The following is a 19637-nucleotide window of genomic DNA, read 5'->3' on the forward strand; positions in this document are numbered from 1 at the left end:
CCCGCCCCTCACGGCACAGTGGCGTGGACAAGTTAGCCTGACTGGGACAAGGACCACAGTGGCTCTCCCAAGAAACCTGCGGAAGCGCATTGCCCAAGTTCTGGATGAGACCTTTGAAGAGATCACTGAGGCCGATTACCGTGATGTGAGAGAGCACATCAACGCCCTATTCCGCATCTAGGCATGCATGCAGCCCTAACCCTCCTCGCCCCAAGACCCCGCCCTGAATAACTTCCTTGCCAAAATAAAAGCCGCTTACTGGGAACTGCCTCTGGTGTTTGTCCTTCCCCAAGCACCGGCCGCCGTGACTGGCTACCTTCCTCCTGGCTTGAGAACAGCTCCTGGCTGCATGGCTCCAGGGATTCCGGGGTGTCTTCCTCTGCCTCAGCACCCTTGCTCCCGCTTTGCTCCTCCTCCTCCTGCTCCTGCCTTGTTGCACTGGGCTCTAAAGTGTCCATGGTGGTCCCCGGAGTAGAGGTGGGGTCGCCCCCAAGGATCGCATCCAGCTCTTTGTAGAAAAGGCAGGTCGTGGGGGCAGCACCGGAGTGGCGGTTTGCCTTGCGGGCTTTGTGGTAGGCATTCCGCAGCTCCTTCACTTTAACTCTGCACTGCAGTGCATCCCGGTCATGGCCCCTTTCCATCATGTCCCTTGATATCTGCCCGAAGGTATCGTAATTCCTATGGCTGGAGCGCAGCTGGGACTGGACAGCTTCCTCCCCCCAAACACTGATGAGGTCCAGCAACTCACCATTGCTCCATACTGGGGCTCGTCTGGAGTGTGGAGGCATGGTCACCTGGAAAGATTCGCTGAGAGCACTCCACACCTGGCTGAGCAAACAGGAAGGGGATTTTTCAAAATTCCCAGAGAACTTAAAGAGCGGGTCTGACGGTTGGTCACCTGAGGGCAGGGCAGTAGAGTTCAAAGTGATGACCAGAGTGGTTAGCACAGGCATTGTGGGACACTTCTGGAAGCCGATCAACGCACACTATAGGACCAGAGCGTCCACACTGGCGCCGTGGCGCTCCAGCGGGGGCGCAGCAAACATTATTCCACTCGCCGAGGTGGATTACCAGCAGCGCTGTAGCCGCGGAGTCAGAGCGCTCTACGTGCCTTGCCAGTGTGGACGGGGAGTGAGTTAGAGCTCACTGGGCGGCTTTAGTGCGCTCCAACTTGCAAGTGTAGCCAAGCCCTAAGTCTCAGCTGAGAGTTTAGGCCTCATTCAGCAAACTACTTGGACACATGCACAATTTAAGTTCATAAGTAATCCCATTAACTGTAATGGTTCTACTATGTAGCATTTAATTTTTCTTCTTCTTCTATACTCTTTACAAATATTGCAGAAGTAGCACTTTAACCTTTATTAATTGTAATTGGTAAATTATGAGATAAAGTAACTCCATCAACAAACTGATAAAGATGAGCACACTAGGAGAAGAATGACAACACAAAAAAGCAATCTTATGGTCTTTTAAACATACAATTTCTAGAAAGGAAATTGGATCGAGAGATTATATTTGCCTGGATGGGTATTCACAAACTGAAGCTTACATACGGTATTTCCCACGTTTACATTATAGTAAGCTCTTTGAGGCAGGAACCATCTTTTTGTTCTGTTTGTACAGCACCAAGGTCCTGGTCCATGACTGGGGCTTCTAGGCACGACCACAATACAAACAATAAGTAGTAATACTAGTTCAAAATAAGGAGTGTCTCATCATAACATGTTGCACTCAGAGAATACTGATTTACATCTAGCACTGTTGGCTGTCTTGAGTATTACTTAAGGGGTAGAAGATAGTTGGATGTGCAATCAGGGACCCTCTTTTCCCTCCCAGAAACACAATGTAAAAGAAATGTGTCCAAACAAGACATTTTAAAGCAAAGATATGGGATTTAGTCTAACTGCAAATGTGACACATTAAATCCTTCTCTCTACCAGAGTTTAGTGTCAGACGCTTTCTCCATTTGAGTAAGAATGTCAACAATTTCAGCTTGATACTGAACTGACTCAGTGGATGGCCTAACATATAAATCATGGGTATAATAGATAAGATAAACACATACCAGTGTAGTCCTCGTAACATTCACAAGTGTAGCCTCCTTCTCGGCTCCGACAAAGCCCATTATTGCCACAAGGATTGGAGTAGCAGAGATCAATCTCTGTTTCACAATAGTCGCCTGTAAACCCAGGGGGACACCGGCACCTCAGACCATTGATGGGATGGATGGGTCGGAACAAAACGGTGTTTGAACTAATAAATGGAGCAGAGCTGTCAAACTTCAACACCGAGACGCACTTCATATAGTTCTCGCAAGGCTCTCGCAAACAGATATTGTCGTCAAAAGGCAGGACCCGCTGCATAGAGATCATGGTCAGTAGCGTCCTGTTGAGGTAGATCTGTTCCTGGAGGTCCTCGGAGGGGAAGAACTTATTTCTAATGCCACCAGGAAGTAAAGCGGAGAATGTTACATTCAGGATATTGGAGCTGACGTCTGTATCATTTTGAATGTTGAAGACGAAGATGCCATCCTTGGTAGTAGACAGCACCGTCGCCACACCCTCCACAAAGAGAGAGAGCAGCGGGGAGAGGAACTTCTCCTGGGACATGTTTTCCAGCCGCACAGTGATACTGTTGGTCAGCATGTCATCAGTGATGATAGTCACCCTCAGGGTGCAGACTGCTGTGACACTGTGAACACCATCTATTGGCGGGAGGGGAGGGGGGAAAGGGGAGAGAGAGAGAGAGAGATCAGAGTTATTTCAAACAACATCCTCTGAAGTGCTTTGGCATACAGACCAGGCTACTGAGGCATTCTCCAATAAACACAACTGAGATGTGAGACATTCCAACCTGCTGGGATGTGAGAGGGAGACAGACAGAAAGTGCTTTGGCTTCTGCACTGGAAAGAACCTAAGGCTTGCAACTAAAGTACAAGGGACATCCAGGTATGCGCTGTCCTAGACTGTTCCACTCAAACAACTGGAAACTGCTAGCAAGACAAATAGCTGTGTGAGGGTTAAGGCCAAGAAACTTCTTCTGATAGGAACTGTACATATCTTACACAAGTCACTGCTAGCCTACAACTAATGCTGTGAAGCTGTCACTTTCTGCAGCACAACACCAAAATTATCTTCTCCCGCAGCGGTCTCAGGCTTAAAGTACCAAAACTATGCAGAGCGAGAGAAAGGATTATCAGGGCTTTAGATAAAAGTCATCATAGGGGAAAAGAGCTAACTACATTTGATTTCCTTCAGGAACCTTATATGAAAGTTAGAGATGGAGCCAAATGAAGCCAATCTCTAATGAAAGCGAGCATTTTTACATTGCTCCATTATGTCTTTGACAGATCCATGTTTGTTTTGCTACAAAACATTTCAACGCACATACAGCAGTGATATCTGATACTAAGGAGTGATGGATGCCAGTACAACCCGCAGTACAGTTAGACTTATATTAGTACAATGTCTTTGCAAACTTTACAGCATCATTTCATTATGAAATATAATTATTGACCCTGGGCAATGTGATGGATTCTATATACATAACGTATACTGTATACATAAATGAACATGGAATTTGCAATGAGCAGCTACATCAGAGAGATCAAACCCTCTTGTTTGGCTGTCTCCTTGCTGACCTTAAGGACTTTGTCATTTTTTCACTAATATATAATATTTTATTTAGAAAGTACAGATCATAGAGCATAAAATATTAAATTATTTGTACTATAGTAGTGCCTAGAGGCCCCAATTGAGATTGTGGCCTCATAGCGCTAGGCACTGTACAAACACATAGTAAGAAACAGTCCCTACTCCAAATATTGCACAATCGAAATACAGTAGAACCTCAGAGTTATGAACACCAGAGTTACAAACTGACCAGTCAACCACACACCTCATTTGAAACCAGTCAGGCAGCAGCAGACACACACACACACACGCAAGTACAGTACAGTACTGTGTTAAGTGTAAACTATTTTAAAAAAAGGGCACTTTTCTTCTTCATAGTAAAGTTTCAAAGCTGTATTAAGTCATTGTTCAGTTGTAAGCTTTTGAAAGAACATCCATAATGTTTTGTTAAAAGTTATGAACATTTCAGAGTTATGAACAACCTCCATTCCCGAGGTGTTCATAATTCTGAGGTTCTACTGTAGACAAGATGGACAAAGCAGGGGAAGGGAAACAGAGGCACAGAGAGTTGGCTGGTCAGATCAGTAGCAGAGTTGGAACAGCACCCAGCTCTCTAGACTCCCAGTCCAATACCTCATCCACTAACCCAAACTGCCTGCCACATGGTCCTTTCTAATGTCTAACACTGAATAGTCACCTACTATATACATCTTCTCCAGCTAAACTGAAATACACACACTGGGCGTGATTTTGCATCTCTTCAATGTAAATCAGCAGTAATTGCATTTGAATCAATATAAAACCAATGTGAGATCGGAATCCGGTCCCAACATTTCATATATAGGCTTTTTTTCCTTTTCTTTTTTCGATTGTTGGGTTTTCTGTGTTTTAATGGGGTGATAAGCAGAGAATCATCTCGTGCCAGGTGAAGTTGTGTCCATGTTCAGAATAACCACTTAGAAAAACAGAAAAATCAGAGCAGCACCTATTATCTAGTAATATCGTTGGGTATGTAATGATGCAATCTGGATTTAAAGTTAGAAGATTTCTTTTCTAGTACTCCAGGTGGGTCTAAACCAGGGGTCTCAAACTCAAATGACCATGAGGGCCACATGAGGACTAGTACATTGGCCGAGGGCCGCATTACTGACACCTCCCCCCGCCACCCTTGGCCCCGCCCCCACTCCACCCCTTCCATGAGGCCCTGCCCCCATTCCAACCCCTTCCCTGAAATCCCCACCCCAACTCTGCCCCCTTCCTGCCCCCCAGAGAGGGCAGGAGGGGTGTGGGGTGTGGTGGGGGCTCAGGGCAGGGAGTTGGGGTGTGGGGTGCAGGAGGGGTGTGGGGTACAGCAGGGGGTTGGGCTGGAGGAGGGGTGCAGGGTACAGCAGGGGGTTGGGCTGCAGGAGGGGATCGGGGGGCGGGCTCTGGCCCGACACGCACTGGGGGCAGGGCAGGCCGCCTGTCTGCCTGTCTCCGCACCGCTCTGGGAAGTGGCCGGAACCTGGGGGAGGAGGGGCACAGGGGTCTGTGTGTTGCTGTTGCTTCAGGCATCACCCCCAGCAGCTCCCATTGGCCGGGAACGGGGAACTGCGGCCAATGGGAGCTGCTGGGGGCGCTGCCTGAAGCAAGAGCAACACACAGAGCCCTATGCCCCCCCTTCCCCATGTTCCGGCCGCTTCCCGGAGCGGCAGGGGGCAGGGCAGGCAGGGAGCCTGCCCTTCCCCCAGTGCGCGTCGGGCTGGAGCCACTCTAGGTAAACGCTGGGGGGGCCGCGAGGAGCTCGTGGGCCGCAGAAAACAACCCCACGGGCCGCATGCGACCCCCGGGCCGCATGTTTGAGAACCCTGGTCTAAACTAAGCATTTCCCCCCTACCCGGGAATGTCTATAAAACCTCAGCTGCTAATTGTTTTTCTTTCATTATAAAGCAGCTGCAAAGCAAATAAAATATTTTCTCATGGGTGCTACTTTACTACTTAATGGCTAAAAACAAACAGTGGTGGAGTTGTAGCAAGTGGTCATTATTTTGCGTGATCTTTTTGTAGGACCCATCACACCAGCTGATTTTTTTAGCTTTCATTTTCCCCAAGATGGGTATGCCACAGAAAATTTCCATCTCCTCTTCCTCAACCTGCTTCAGACAGACTGTCCTGTTTCCGTTTCCACAGAAGAGGCAAAACCTCCATGCATGATCTTCAAAGCTTTTCAATAGCCAAAACCCTAATTATAAACTTTTAAAAGTGCATAGTCTGCAGGTTCCCAAACAACGGAAATATCAGATGCATATTAGTACAATTAATGAACTTTTTTTTATAAATGACAGAATCAGACACGCTTAACCATTTCTGCCAACTACATAGTCTATTTCATGAGAGAACAGCAGCAGAACTAACTATTCATGCATGTTTCTACAGCTATTGTCATTTTGACTGGCTGGTCCATAGGGTGTCTGATCTATTTTGTTATATGCCGCACAATGTATTACTCAAGTTCTCTCATAACATGGAGGGAAAAGGGTGCCAGACAAAGGGCCTTTTTCTTAAGGAAACACTGATGTATAGTCCACGGTCTGTATAGTAAGAAGACAGAATACTATCTGCTGTCTGACAACCGACGAGTCCACAAACTGTCATAATCAATATCAACTGCCACAGTATACAAGAGCGTCCCAGCGTTCACAGCAACTATTCTGACACAGTTAATAAATCACTATAAAAAGCCCAGTGTCGGACACCGCATAGCTTTGTTGTTCTGAAGAGAGCACAAAAGAAAACTAGACACATGCATATAGCTACAGATACTTTGAAATTACACGTAATGCTTTAAAAGCAAATAATAACATTGTGCAACTCTGTTGCAAAAAAATTAAAAAACAAAAGGCAGCAAAAAGTATTTTTAAATGTATTTTATGGAAAATAACACAACTAGCATTTTCAGAAAAACTGGCCCTTTAATCTTACTATGGGCTATATCATACCATCAAGTTTGAAAAGAGAAATTCCCATTGGATGATTTATTCCAGCCACTGGAGAGTTCTGTTTAAAAACTGATGCCACTTTTTGTAACTAGTATCTATTTCAGTCCAAAGCACATTGAAATTAATGGGAATTTCCCCCTTAACTTCAATAGAAGTTGAATTAAGTCCTGTTTAATCATAATTAAGGTTGTGAGTCTTTCACAGAGGTCACGGAAATTACAGATTCCGTGATTTTCCGGTACCTCCGTGACTTCTGAAGGGGCTGGTGCAGCTGACCCCAGGGCTGCCCGAGCAGTCCGGGAGCAGCAGCAGTGACGGGGCCCCGGGCCGCCCCCTTGCCTGGAGCAGCAGCGGGGCCCTGAGTGCCTCCCCCTCCCCCAGGATCAGCAGCATCCCCAGAAGCACCCCCCTCTTCCCCCCAGCGCCTAAGATTTAGTTAGGGGTATTTTTGGTAAAAGTCATGGACAGGTCACCAGCCCGTGACTTTCTGGTTATTGCCCGTGACCTGTCCATGACTTTTACTAAAAATACCCATGATTAAATCATATCCTTAATAATAATATTTGCAAAATGCTTTGAGATCCTCATATGAAAGACATTGTGAAAGTGCCAAATATTATTATTATTGTTACAAACTACAATGAAATAATTTTATAAAAGTAATAGCATTTCATGAAATACAGTTATATTATACACCTACGCATCTTAACTGTCTTTGCACTGCATGGCATGCCTAATATGTACAAATGTCTGGCATAAATGCACAAGTCCTGTGCTATTGCATAATAGTGGTGCTTCTTACGAATGCTATAATGTAAATCTAATTTTTCATGGGGGGTTGCACTACACTATAGACATCTATGCCAGGTTCTGGCCTGAATAAAATGTCTCAGAACAATGAATACTAAAAAAATATTCAATAAAACTGAATATTTTAATACAATTTTAATAAAATATCTCGACTCAATTTTCTGTCACACTTTTTCTTCTTTTGACTGTTCAGAATGTGGTGTGGTTTTAACATTTCAGGTGATGTCTGGCTTTGTTTGCGGTCAGTCACTTTGGGATAGCCCAGTTCCTTGCACTGATGTCAGAAGGTAACCAACCTGTAGTGTCCCTCTCAATGCTAACCTGGGCATAGAGGACCATTGTTCAATTCCCTATTCTGCTACAGAATTCCTTTATGATCCTAGGCAAGCCACTTATTCTCTCTGTACACAGTTCCCCGTCTGTAAAATGTAGATGATAATGCTGCCCTATCTTACGTGAGGATTAATGCATTACAGATTGTACAGATACTACAACGATGGGGCCATATAAGTACCTTAGCTAGACAATCAAATATTGTCCTGAAGACTGCCAGAACCAACTTTACCAGAGAGAGAAAGGTATATATCTAAAGTCTCACACATTTGACTATGTTAATGAGAAGTGAAGACAACCTGCAGAGTTGTGAACTGTTGTGTGACTGTATGGGAAAAGAGGTGTGCAATTCAGCAGTCGTCTATCCACCACTGAATTTATTTTCCAACAATGCTTCTCTTTGCATGCGTATTTCAAAAGAAAACTTCAGAGCTTACATATGCTCCCAGTCCTCTAAAACACACCCACTGCAGATAAGTTATTGAATGGTCGTCATTATATGAATAGCTTTTCTTTATGAAAAGATGGATCGGATCCGAGGCTTTTAATCTTAGCTTTCTATTGATGGGCACTTCATGAACCACAGAATTTTATTACCTAGCAATATAAACACAGCAATGTTTAACTTAACGGTGTACCTGGCTCTGGGAGTACCTGGCCAACAAGGTGTGTTTTTTTTTTTTTAAGTATAACAAAAAATAAAATTATGAACACTTTTTTTGGTCTCATTAGCTATAAAATGTATTCGGGTCTGAACAATAATCAAAGCAACGTATTTCATAGCAATGTCCCAGTGTCACGGGCTTCTTGCACAGATGCCCCAATCTTACGTTCGTTCTACTTTCCCCCTTAAGATGCAGCTGGAAACCTTTAATGGATGTCAGAGTTTACAACACAGCTGTGCAAACTCCGTCTCTCTCGTAATAAAATAAGGGCACCCCTTAGGTTCTGAAGCTGCAATTCAAATGGTCTCATTTGTGTCAGCGAACAAGGAGCAAACAGATCCCCCTGCAGGAGATGTGCCTTGGTGACATGCCTTCAAGTGAGTGACCTTCCATACACCAGTCCATTCAAAGATGATATATATACAGGACTTTCTTTACACTGTGTACAAGGCCACACCAAACAAAGCAGCAATCCCTTGCAGCAAGCAGTGGTCCATGGATTACAGTAGCACTCACAAGCCCCTTCCATGACCATGATAGGCACACGACGAATATAGAGCTAGCGATAGTCCCAGCCCCAAAGAATTTACAATCAAAACAGACAAGGCAGACGGACTAAGAGTGGCAAGGAAAAGAGAGATGCCCAAAGTCACACTGCTGGTTAGTGGCCCAGCCCAATGTCCTATCCACTACTAGACCATATTCCCTCAATCAGAGACAGCTAGCCAGACAGTGTAGATTATCTTCCCCATTTGCACCTTTCAAACATCATTGACATACAGTTAAAATGCATAACATACTTGCCAAATATTACTTTTCCTTGTAAACAATTGTTGTGGTTACTACAGGGAGGTTCTATGATTACAAATGAGAGGTAGGTGAGAGTCCATGAGACAACCTCTCTATTAAGATGTCCACAATATGGAAACGTTTGAGAACCCGTGACATAGAGGAAACATTCAAAGGAAGGTGAATTCTACAGAAAATGAGTTACTGGAAATGGTAGAAAACTTAATTAACAAAAAGAAAAAAATATTTTTAGGCATAGCTGTACATTAACATGGAAATCTTACAACCTGAGCTCTAGGCCACAGCCCCTAAAACACCTTTTATGACAGACCCATGGACTGCAATGTTTCAAAAGGGCAGGTATCAGGGCAGCCAACTTCCTCTATTAGCCAAAGGCTCTCAGTGATGTGATGGTATGCGCACGGCCAGTCAGAGTTTGGCCCATGTCCTGTAGTCTGAATGGATCAAAGTGTGAGTTTTTCTTTTGCTCTCAAAAAGGTTGATGTTACACAGTGCAATACATGAAATAAAAGGAGCACAGCAAGGACCTTAAAAAGATACCCCCTTATCTACCTTTCAAAAACCTTAATTTGTTCCATATAAATGCAATATGATCCCTGGGAACAGCTTTAACTGATTCTGCTGTAGCCTACCAGTCTCCAAATCCGGGATCAGAAATACTGCTGAAAAGCAACACTCTTTACACTAACTTAACCAACATGACAAGTAAATGAAACTAGTGTTATTCTTTTTGCTCCTTCCTTCATTTAATACCTGTCCAGCAGGACAGATTGCAGTCTCAAAAGCTTTGTGTTTTTATAAGGAGCTATGGCTGCCAACAGAATTTTGTCGGGGGCTGGAAGGACTATTATAATTTATTACTTGTGTAAGGCCACAGATGTTTACAGTACAAAAACAATGAGCCCATGTGCTGACCAACTTAGCATGCTAAAAACAGCAGGGGAGCCATGGTGGCATGGCAGGCAGCATGGGTTAGCTGTCCAAGTACAGTCCCATCTGAGACCCTAGATAAAAGTACAGGTGGTTAGCCTGAGCTGCCACCTGCGCCACCACAGCTACGCTGCTATTTTGAGTGTGTTACCTTGATCGAAGCTAGCATGTATACGTCTACCTAAGCTTGAAATTACACCTGTGGGCACACCCTAAGGGCCTGATCCAAAGCCCACTGAAGTCAATAGAAAGACTCCCATTGACTTCAACAGGCTTAATCTAAAAATGACTCCGTGCAAGCAGGCTCTTGCACTCATGCAGCGCCTCAGTGAAGTCAATGGGGCTCTAAGCGAGTGCAGAGGTCCCCCCAGGAAAACCTCGTTTCAGGATCAGGGCCTATTAGTTAAGACAAGATAACAATATTTGATAACAGAGGAGAGCTGAGGGGGATAAGGGTGAAGAAGACAATATGATTACGTAGTCACAAAGGGTTCACAGGATTACTTTTAAAAACAACTTTACGGTTTTTAAACTTCAATGTCTACAATCAGATATCTAAATCCATGTTTGGGCACCTCTACATTTTCAGCAGTGTTGAGCACCAGCTGTTCATAGAATCACAGAATATCAGGGTTGGAAGGGACCTCAGGAGGTCATCTAGTCCAGGGATCGGCAACCTTTGGCACGCGGCCCGCCAGGGTAAGCACCCTGGCAGGCCGGGCCTGTTTGTTTACCTGCCGCGTCCGCAGGTTCAGCCAATGGCTGCTCCCACTGGCCGTGGTTCACCGCTCCAGGTCAATGGGGGCTGCGGGAAGCGGTGGCCAGCACATCCCTCGGCCTGCGCCGCTTCCCGCAGCTCCCATTGGCCTGGAGTGGCGAACCACGGCCAGTGGGAGCCGACATCGTCCGAACCTGCAGACGCAGCAGGTAAACAAACCAGCCCGGCCCGCCAGGGTGCTTACCCTGGCGGGCCGCGGGACAAAGGTTGCCAATCCCTGATCTAGTCCAACCCCCTGCTCAAAGCAGGACCAATCCCCAACTAAATCATCCCAGCCAGGGCTTTGTCAAGCCTGACCTTAAAAACCTCTAAGGAAGGAGATTCCACCACCTCCCTAGGTAACCCATTCCAGTGCTTCACCACCCTCCTAGTGAAAAAGTTTTTTCCTAATATCCAACCTAAACCTCCCCCACTGCAACTTAAGACCACCTTGTTCTGTCCCACTGAGGTCAATGGAGCTTATGGGTGCAAAACTTTAAATGTAGACACCCATGTGTGACGGGTTAGATCACAGAACCCCCCTTGGGAGCTGCCACCCAATGTGCAAAGACTACCCCTGCTTCTGTTTTCCCTGCCAGCTCAGGACTCCAGCACCCTGTCTTGCTGAGTCAGACACTCCTGTCCGGCTCCAACACAGACCAAGGGTCTGAATCACTTGTCCCAAAGCTGCAAGTTTATCCAAAAACAGCTCACAGGAGTGTGCTTGTCTTTAGCACTCAGATGCCCAACTCCCAATGGGGTCTAAACCCAGATAAATCCGTTTTACCCTGCATAAAGCTTATGCAGGGCAAACTCATAAATTGTTCGCCCTCTATAACACTGATAGAGAGATATGCACAGTTGTTCGCTCCCCCAGGTATTAATACATACTCTGAGTAAATTACTAAATAAAAAGTGATTTTATTAAATACAGACAGTAGGATTTAAGTGGTTCAAAGTAGTAACAGACAGAACAAAGTAAGTCACAAGCAAAATAAAATAAAATGCGCAAATCTATGCCTAATCAAACTAAATACAGATAAGTTCCTCACCAGTTCCAGAATGCTCCCTTTTACAGGCTAATCTTCCTTTAGCCTGGGTCCAGCAATCTCTCACAACCCCTGTAGTCACTGTCTTTTGTTTCAGTTTCTTTCAAGTATCCTGGGGGGGTGGAGAGGCTCCTTCTTTAGCCAGCTGAAGACAAAATGGAGGGGCCTCCCCCAGGTTTAAATAGACTCTCTCTTGTGGGTGGAGACCTCCCTCCTCCCTCCTATGCAAAGTCCAGCTCCAAGATGGAGTTCTGGAGTCACCTGGGCAAGTCACATGTCCCTGCATGACTCAGTCTTTACAGGCTGAAGCCATTGTCCACATGGTATCTTGCATGTCTCCAGGAAGACTTCTTATGTGGATTGGAGCATTCCAAGATGCATTGTTCCCCAAGTGTTTCCTGATCAGGTACTTAACCTGGCGAATTCCTTCCTAAAGAAGCTGACCAAATGCCTCCCAAAGCTTACTTAGAAACCAAGCAAGCATACAGCCCATATTCTTAACCTCAAGTAGAAAATGATATATATATGTACAAATAGGATGAATAGATATAGTAGACCATAACCTTTACGGAGATATGTTACCTGGAACAGGCAGCACAAAACATATTCCAGTTATGTCATACATACATTTATAAGCACCCCCTCCCCATAAAGCCTTATGGGGTACACCGTCACACCATGTTTGAAAATGTTGGCCATACTTGTAAGTCTCCTTGAAGAAATAAAATTTGAGAGGTGGAGATATGGCAGATGGTGTTAAGATGGGGGTTTCCTGGTACATACAGCGACATAAAAGAAGACAAGGCACTCATGGAACAAGGGAAAAACAAAGCCATTCAGACAAGTGGCTTGTGGTGAACACAGAGGTGCTAAACGAGACAATATGCTAAATGTAAGAAGGAGCTAAGTTGTAGAAAGCCTTGAAAGCAAGAACTAGGAGCTTGAATTAAATTGAGGAGTCAGCAGAGAGAAAGTGAACATGGCTGTATCATGTATCATAGTAGATACTTTTTTCAGTAAAGTTTTGGACCATCTGGTAGCATCAAAGTTCTCTTTGAACAGTTCCAGAGGATTAGAGGATCTAGGTGACAGTGTTACTTGGCAAAACCAGATTTGCCACATTTGTTTGGTCGCTATATCAGCTTGTACCTTTAAAGCAGCACATGTGTGATAAGCATGAGGATAACAGTTATTTTTTCTGATGTGCATCAACAAAAAAAGTTCATTAAAAATACTATGACAAATAACTATTATCTATTTGGAATTTTCTGTGTATTTTTATCCATGTGGGATCTGTTTTAATGTCATTTAGGAAAGTAGCTGCAGGCTTCCTATACAGGAAGACTCCCTGGGATAGAGAGTTCATTATATATGAAAGGACCTGGCCTTACCAAAGGCTTTTACCCAAATATTCAAGGAGGGACAGGATATCCTTTAGGACAGGTATCAGAGGTGCTTATGGTACACGAGTTCAAAAGAGGACTTTGAAATGGGCCAATGCACTTAAAATGCTCAAACATTTGGGGAGGAAAAGGAAAACACTGTGGGTGAAATCCTGGCTATATTGAAGTCAAGGAGAGTTTTGCCACTGACTTCAATAGGCCATGATTTCACCTTGTGAAAAGGAAAGCAGTTAAGTACTTTGTAAAGTGTGAAAGACATTGTGTATTGAGTTTGAACTGAAGAAGGAGACAATGTCTATATTGTATAACATCCTAACAAGGACTTCTAACACCTAAGATCAACCAAAGAAAGAACCTGAGCTAATGCCTGCTATCTCCAGTATCAAGACTGAAGATAGGAACTTTATGGACTGAGATAACAAGAGCATGTTATTAACATGTAAGGTCTGCATCTACCAACCTTTTTGCTTTGTGACTGCATCCCATGGCCCTTACTAGCATGGCTTTCCACAAACCATGACTCAATGAGAGCAAAATTAAATGTGCTTTCTTTTTTCTATATTTCTCTCTCTATTTTCTTAAATAAACTGGGCGAGAGTCTCACCTCTACTCCAGCTCCTTTACACCAGGTAAAAGGGCCAGAGCAGCCTAAAGGGACTCTAAAAAATCCAAGTTCCAGTTGAGGGATAGAGTCTTATCAGGGTAGGGCCACGACACACAGCACTGCAAAATCTCTGGGCAGTGCTGCTACCCACTGGCAGCTGGAGACAGACTACCATAAATTAGGCACACCTGCCAGGGATGTCTAAGTTACGTCGGGGTCTGCTTCGAACCCCAGAGAAGTGCAGATCTGAAGCACAATACAGAATTCTAGCCATAGTTATTCAGATTCTAGATTTAACTGTTGCTTGAGGTACAAGTGTGGAGAATGTCCCCGGAGAAAGTATCTGCCCTTGGAGGAGGAAAGGAAAACGTGGGATTAACTAGTCCAGCGGTTCTATCTGGGGACAGAGGGATGCCAGAACAGGACAGACCGAGGTCTGTGCTGGCACAGAGTTAGCCATTTAGAGATCCTGGGACAAGCTTTCCTGTTGTTACAAATACTTTTTATTATTTTTCTGAGTCCAAAGAGAAGGAGAAAATGAAAAACAGTGAAGTATAAATTAGGAGTCAATCCAAGGAAAGCATGTGGCCAGTTTCAGAGTACAGCTAGAGACAGTACGTATCTAATGACAACTTTCTTCATTTATGTCGGCTGTGGCTGGGCTTTCAGACAAAGCCACCATAACAAACATTGGCCTTAGACACACTTACAAACACTCACCATGAAATTTTCATTGATTTATTTTTGAAAGATGAGTCACCTTAGTGTCCTGATATGGTGATCTATGAAGCCCTGAAAAAGGCAGCAGGACCTGAAGCTTGGAACTTCTTGGAACTCTCACTTAGAGATCCCCTCTGTGGAATTCATGGCAGCACAGGCTAAATTAAGAAGATGAGCTCTATATGTAGGGAAAAGCAGTGGGGAGGAGGAACTGTATCCTCTACATTGTACAGAACGCAGTTGTTAATTCCTGACCTATAGATGAGAAAACTGGGTAAACGCTTTCTTGAAAATCCTTGTCCTTTAAACGCTCTGTTACTTTGAAAACAAATTTTCTTTGGCTGCCTGTTGCCAGATTAAGATTGCTTGTATTCATCAGGTAAGATTGTGATTAACGAAATAGACACCTGGAAACTTAACATTTGGGTGGCAGATTGGGCTGATAACACTAGCAATTCAAGTGGGATGCGTTGTCTGAAGTGAGCCCGGCTGCGTCTTGACCATGCTGCTGGTGAAACATCCCTATCTTTTCTGTATATGCACTCCTAGGCACCCTGATGCTGGGTCTGGAATCAATTGGCGGGTGTGCTGAAAGTAAATCCGGGGGGGGGGGGGGGATAGAGGACATTGATGAGGGCACTGGTAGGAAAGCAATGGCAGGAGAGCAGACAGATGGGAACAAAAATACCTGTTCATAGGGGAGAGGGATATAAGCAGAAACAGAAAGGAAGGGGGCTGCGGTGCTTTGAGGTGGAAGTGGGAGGTATTAGGAACGAAACACAAACAGGGCTTAAATTCAGCTGGTGCCATCCGGAGCAGAGCTCCGGTAAATATTTTCAAACCCATGGGAGCTCCAGTGCCTCCTGCAGGGCTGAAGCCCTGACCCCCAGAATTTAAGCCCTGAGCACAAGTATACTAATTACCATCTCCTTCACAATGTGTATGTGAGGACGAGTTTGTCCTTAGACAGCCAAACCCTAAATAAGACTCCTCTCTCATACACTGACACAGGAGTCGATTCACCCAACATGCACTGACCACCTCCCTGCACCTGAGTCAGGGTTCAGTGGGAGATCCAGCAAGAGCAGTTTTAAACTCCAGCTGGCGTTCAATAGAAGCTTTGCTGGCACAGGCTGCCAGGATCTCCAGGTTACCCCAACACACCTAATGTGTGGGCTGAGCCGGCCAGCTCCAGCCACACAATGGCAGAGAGGCTGCAGGAGGCTTGTGCAGCCATGGCCCAGTTCCAGGATGATTTTCTACTACGTGGGGCCCACAGTCCAGGTTCTTCCAGTGGAACCTAGGCAGCAAATGCTGCCCATAGCATTGCAGAAGCCTATCCCAAAGCCACTACAAGATTGTTCACGGCAGTCTATTTCTAGTATGCTCTTATCCTGGAGCTGACGAGATTGTGCCAGTATTCCCTATTCTACATTAAAGTCTAAGGTGATTGTAAATATTACTACATTAACCACACCTGCCCAGGTTACAACCAAACTTCACACCATTGCAAAAGTTCATTTTCTGGGAAAGAGGGGGCTGGGGAGGAAGGAACTCAAACCTCTCCCATACAGCTTTGTCTTCTTTCACTTATGATTAAACCTATTATCTTATTACTGGTTTATAAGTCATCTTTCTAAGCAGGTCTGAACTATGAAAAAAACTATTTTCAAGTCATTTATGTTTTCTTTCAAGGTCAGTATGTGGCCTCGAACTACAAGACAGGCTTTGTTTCTCAAGGTATTTGCTGTGTTTCCTGTGTCACCAGTTTACACCCTCTGATTCTCTGCTCTACAAAGTCCTTCAGAAACTGTAAATAGTGGATTCCTGAAGTATCACACAAGCACCAGACTAATTGTGACCTGGGATACTCAACTAGTAATCTGAATTCATGAGCATGCACTCCAAGTAAATTATGTATTTTGTAAAGATTGAGATATCGCCAGTGTGTTTACTCTAAACCATACTTTTTCGTCACTAACTCCACTTCAAAAGAAAGAGCCCCACATTCGGAATGCCCAGCTGCTTCACCTGGCACAACTCACTAGAGCAGTGAGAGGGGTCCCCACAAAAGATTTTTATTCTCTACTTAGCTAGAGCTCCCTTGTAAACATTTTTCTCATGGTTGATTAAAAGAAGAACTTCCTGTGGCAGGCAAGGAATTAATTTAAATCTCTCTGCCAGTTTCAAAGCAAGGATAGGTTAATGCTATTTTGGGGAAAGGGGTAAGAGAGAGACACAGCTTCTGAAACAGTACAGACATGAAATGAACAGCACCTGTGCTTTGAAATGTATGCTCACATCATCGTAAAAGTAACCTAATAGGGCTCTTTTCAAAACGATGTTAGTACAGCCAAGCCTTTCACAATTATTTTCTAATAAAGCTAAGTATTTCTATGATCCTATGATTCATTTTTTCCAGATTGTGTTTTATTCCCAATGGGCCTCATCCAACTCCCAATGAAGTCAACAAAACTCTTTCCACTGGATTAGGCCCAATCCTAATGCTTCACCCAGGCTGGAGGAAAGTAAGCACTCAGGGCAAAATCAAGAGTTGAATATGGTCTTTGGAGATGGCTGCCATTCTCTCTAGATTAGGGTGACCAGATGTCCCGACTTTATAGGCACAGTCCCGATTTTTGGGTCTTTTTCTTATATGGGATCCTATAGCCCCCCACCCCCGTCCCAATTTTTCACACTTGCTGTCTGGTCACCCTACTCTAGATAGCCTGGCTGACCCTGACCCCCACCCTCTGCTGAGGTACAGGCTCAAGAAGTTAACTTATCAAGTAACTTATGAACCTTTCAAATAACAGTTAAGTGCAGTACTTTACTGACCACCCTACTTTCCTTCTCATAATGTGATAGCACTAATGAACATCAATTTCAGGAGCAGTTTGAGTGATCTTGTTTTTACAGGTCATGGCCCTAATTCAGACAACTGTGTAAGCAGATGGAACTTCAGGGCTTGTCTAAACTGGCACTTTACAGCGCTGCAACTTTCTCGCTCATGGGTGTGAAAAAACATCCCCCTGAGCGGAGCAAGTTTCAGCGCTGTAAAGCGCCGGTATAGACAGTGCGCCAGCGCTGGGAGCTACGCCCCTCGTGGAGGTGGATTTTTAGAGCTCTCTCTTAGGGCTCTGCCGTAACTACACAAGCCACATTAAAGGCTGCCACAGCAGCGCTATACCGTTGCCAGTGTAGACTAACCCTCACTGACTTGAGTGAACTCGGTAACCCAGAGTTCAGTGTGTGTCCTGCCCCCACTCGAGGGGCTGGTCCCTAGAAGTTAATGGGACTATTCAAGTGTTCTGAATTAGTTATGTGCTTGAATACTTTGCTGAATCAGAACTTTTAAGAGAAACAGCAGTAGTTGGTACCTGTTTATATTGTGTGATTAAAACACATACATACAAGGTCAAGAAGAAAACATCTTCCCCCAAATTTGCTGTTTCTGGACAGTGCCTGCAAACTTAGGCAGGCTTTGGGTTAAAACAGGGGTTGGCAACCTTTGGCATGCGGCCCATCAGGGAAATCTGCTGGTGGGCCAGGATGGTTTGTTTACCTGCAGCGTCCACAGGTTCGGCCAATCGCGGCTCCCACTGGCCGCGGTTCGCCGCTCTAGGCCAATGGGGGCTGCGGGAAGCAGTGGCCAGCACATCCCTCGGCCCATGCCGCTTCCCGCAGCCCCCATTCACCTGGAACGGAGAACAGTGGGAGCTGCGTGTGACTTTGTGCAGTCTATACGGTTTTATAAAAACATAATAAGAAGTGAATATAATGTAACTGGAATAGTTTTATAAAAATATGATAATAAGTGAATATAATGTAACTGGAATATGCTTCATGCAAAAGGTCTCTTGTAAGGTAGCATTACAAAGCTTATAAGCTACTGAGTGTGATCATCCTATTTGTATAAATGTACCACTCTTGTATCTAAAACTAGAAATATGAAATATAACTCTGAGGGCTTATTCACCTGACCTGGGAATTCATCTTTAACCTGGGTGCTTTTCCAGTGAGGGGGGGTGGAAACCCAGAGGGACAAAGGGTTCCCGCCTTATGCAAAAGATATATAAAGGGGTGGAAGAGAACAAGGAGAGGGAGGAGCCATCATGAAGAATCCCCTAGCTATCACCTGAGCTGGAACAAGAGCTGTACCAGGGGAAAGAACTGTGCCCAGGCCTGGAAGGTGTCCAGTCTGAGAAAAAACTTACTGGAGCATCTCTGAGGGTGAGATTATCTGTATTCAGTTTGATTAGACATAGATTTGCGCATTTTATTTTATTTTGCTTCGTGACTTACTTTGTTCTGTCTGTTACTACTTGGAACCACTTAAATTCTACTTTCTGTATTTAATAAAATCACTTTCTACTTAGTAATTAACTCAGAGTATGTATTAATACCTGGGGGAGCAAACAACTGTGCATATCTCTCTATCAGTGTTATAGAGGGCGAACAATTTATGAGTTTACCCTGTATAAACTTTATACAGGGTAAAATGGATTTATTTGGGTTTAGACCCCATTGGGAGTTGGGCATCTGAGTGCTAAAGACAAGCACACTTCTGTGAGCTATTTTCAGGTAAACCTGTAGCCTTGGGGCAAGTTATTCAGACCCTGGGTCTGTGTTGGAGCAGACGGGAGTGTCTGGCTCAGCAAGACAGGGTGCTGGAGTCCTGAGCTGGCAGGGAAAACAGGAGCCAAGGTAGACTTGGCACATCAGGTGGCAGCTCCCAAGGGGGTTTCTGTGAGCCAACCCGTCACACTGCTATCGGCCGAACCTGCGGACGCTGCAGATAAACAAACTGTCCCGGCCCACCAGCAGATTTCCCTGATGGGAAGCCTGCCAAAGGTTGCCGATCCCTGGGTTAAAATCTCTAAATTTTACCCAAATTCTCTGCTCAGAAGCAATCACCACAATCACTTTTTTAAAACGCTGCCTGG

At 44.8% G+C, this 19637-nt stretch overlaps 1 protein-coding gene across 1 annotated transcript in view; it reads right to left on the minus strand.

The window, feature by feature from the left end:
- Positions 1 to 19637, minus strand: part of CELSR1 (cadherin EGF LAG seven-pass G-type receptor 1) — a 285263-nt gene that overhangs the window by 170243 nt on the left and 95383 nt on the right. The window contains exon 2 of the mRNA XM_065408216.1: positions 2066 to 2704. Within this exon, the coding sequence (XP_065264288.1) occupies positions 2066 to 2704 (639 nt within the window). The remainder of the gene's footprint in view (positions 1 to 2065; positions 2705 to 19637) is intronic.

Source organism: Emys orbicularis, chromosome 1 (genome assembly GCF_028017835.1).
Source record: "Emys orbicularis isolate rEmyOrb1 chromosome 1, rEmyOrb1.hap1, whole genome shotgun sequence".
NCBI lineage: Eukaryota > Metazoa > Chordata > Testudines > Emydidae > Emys > Emys orbicularis.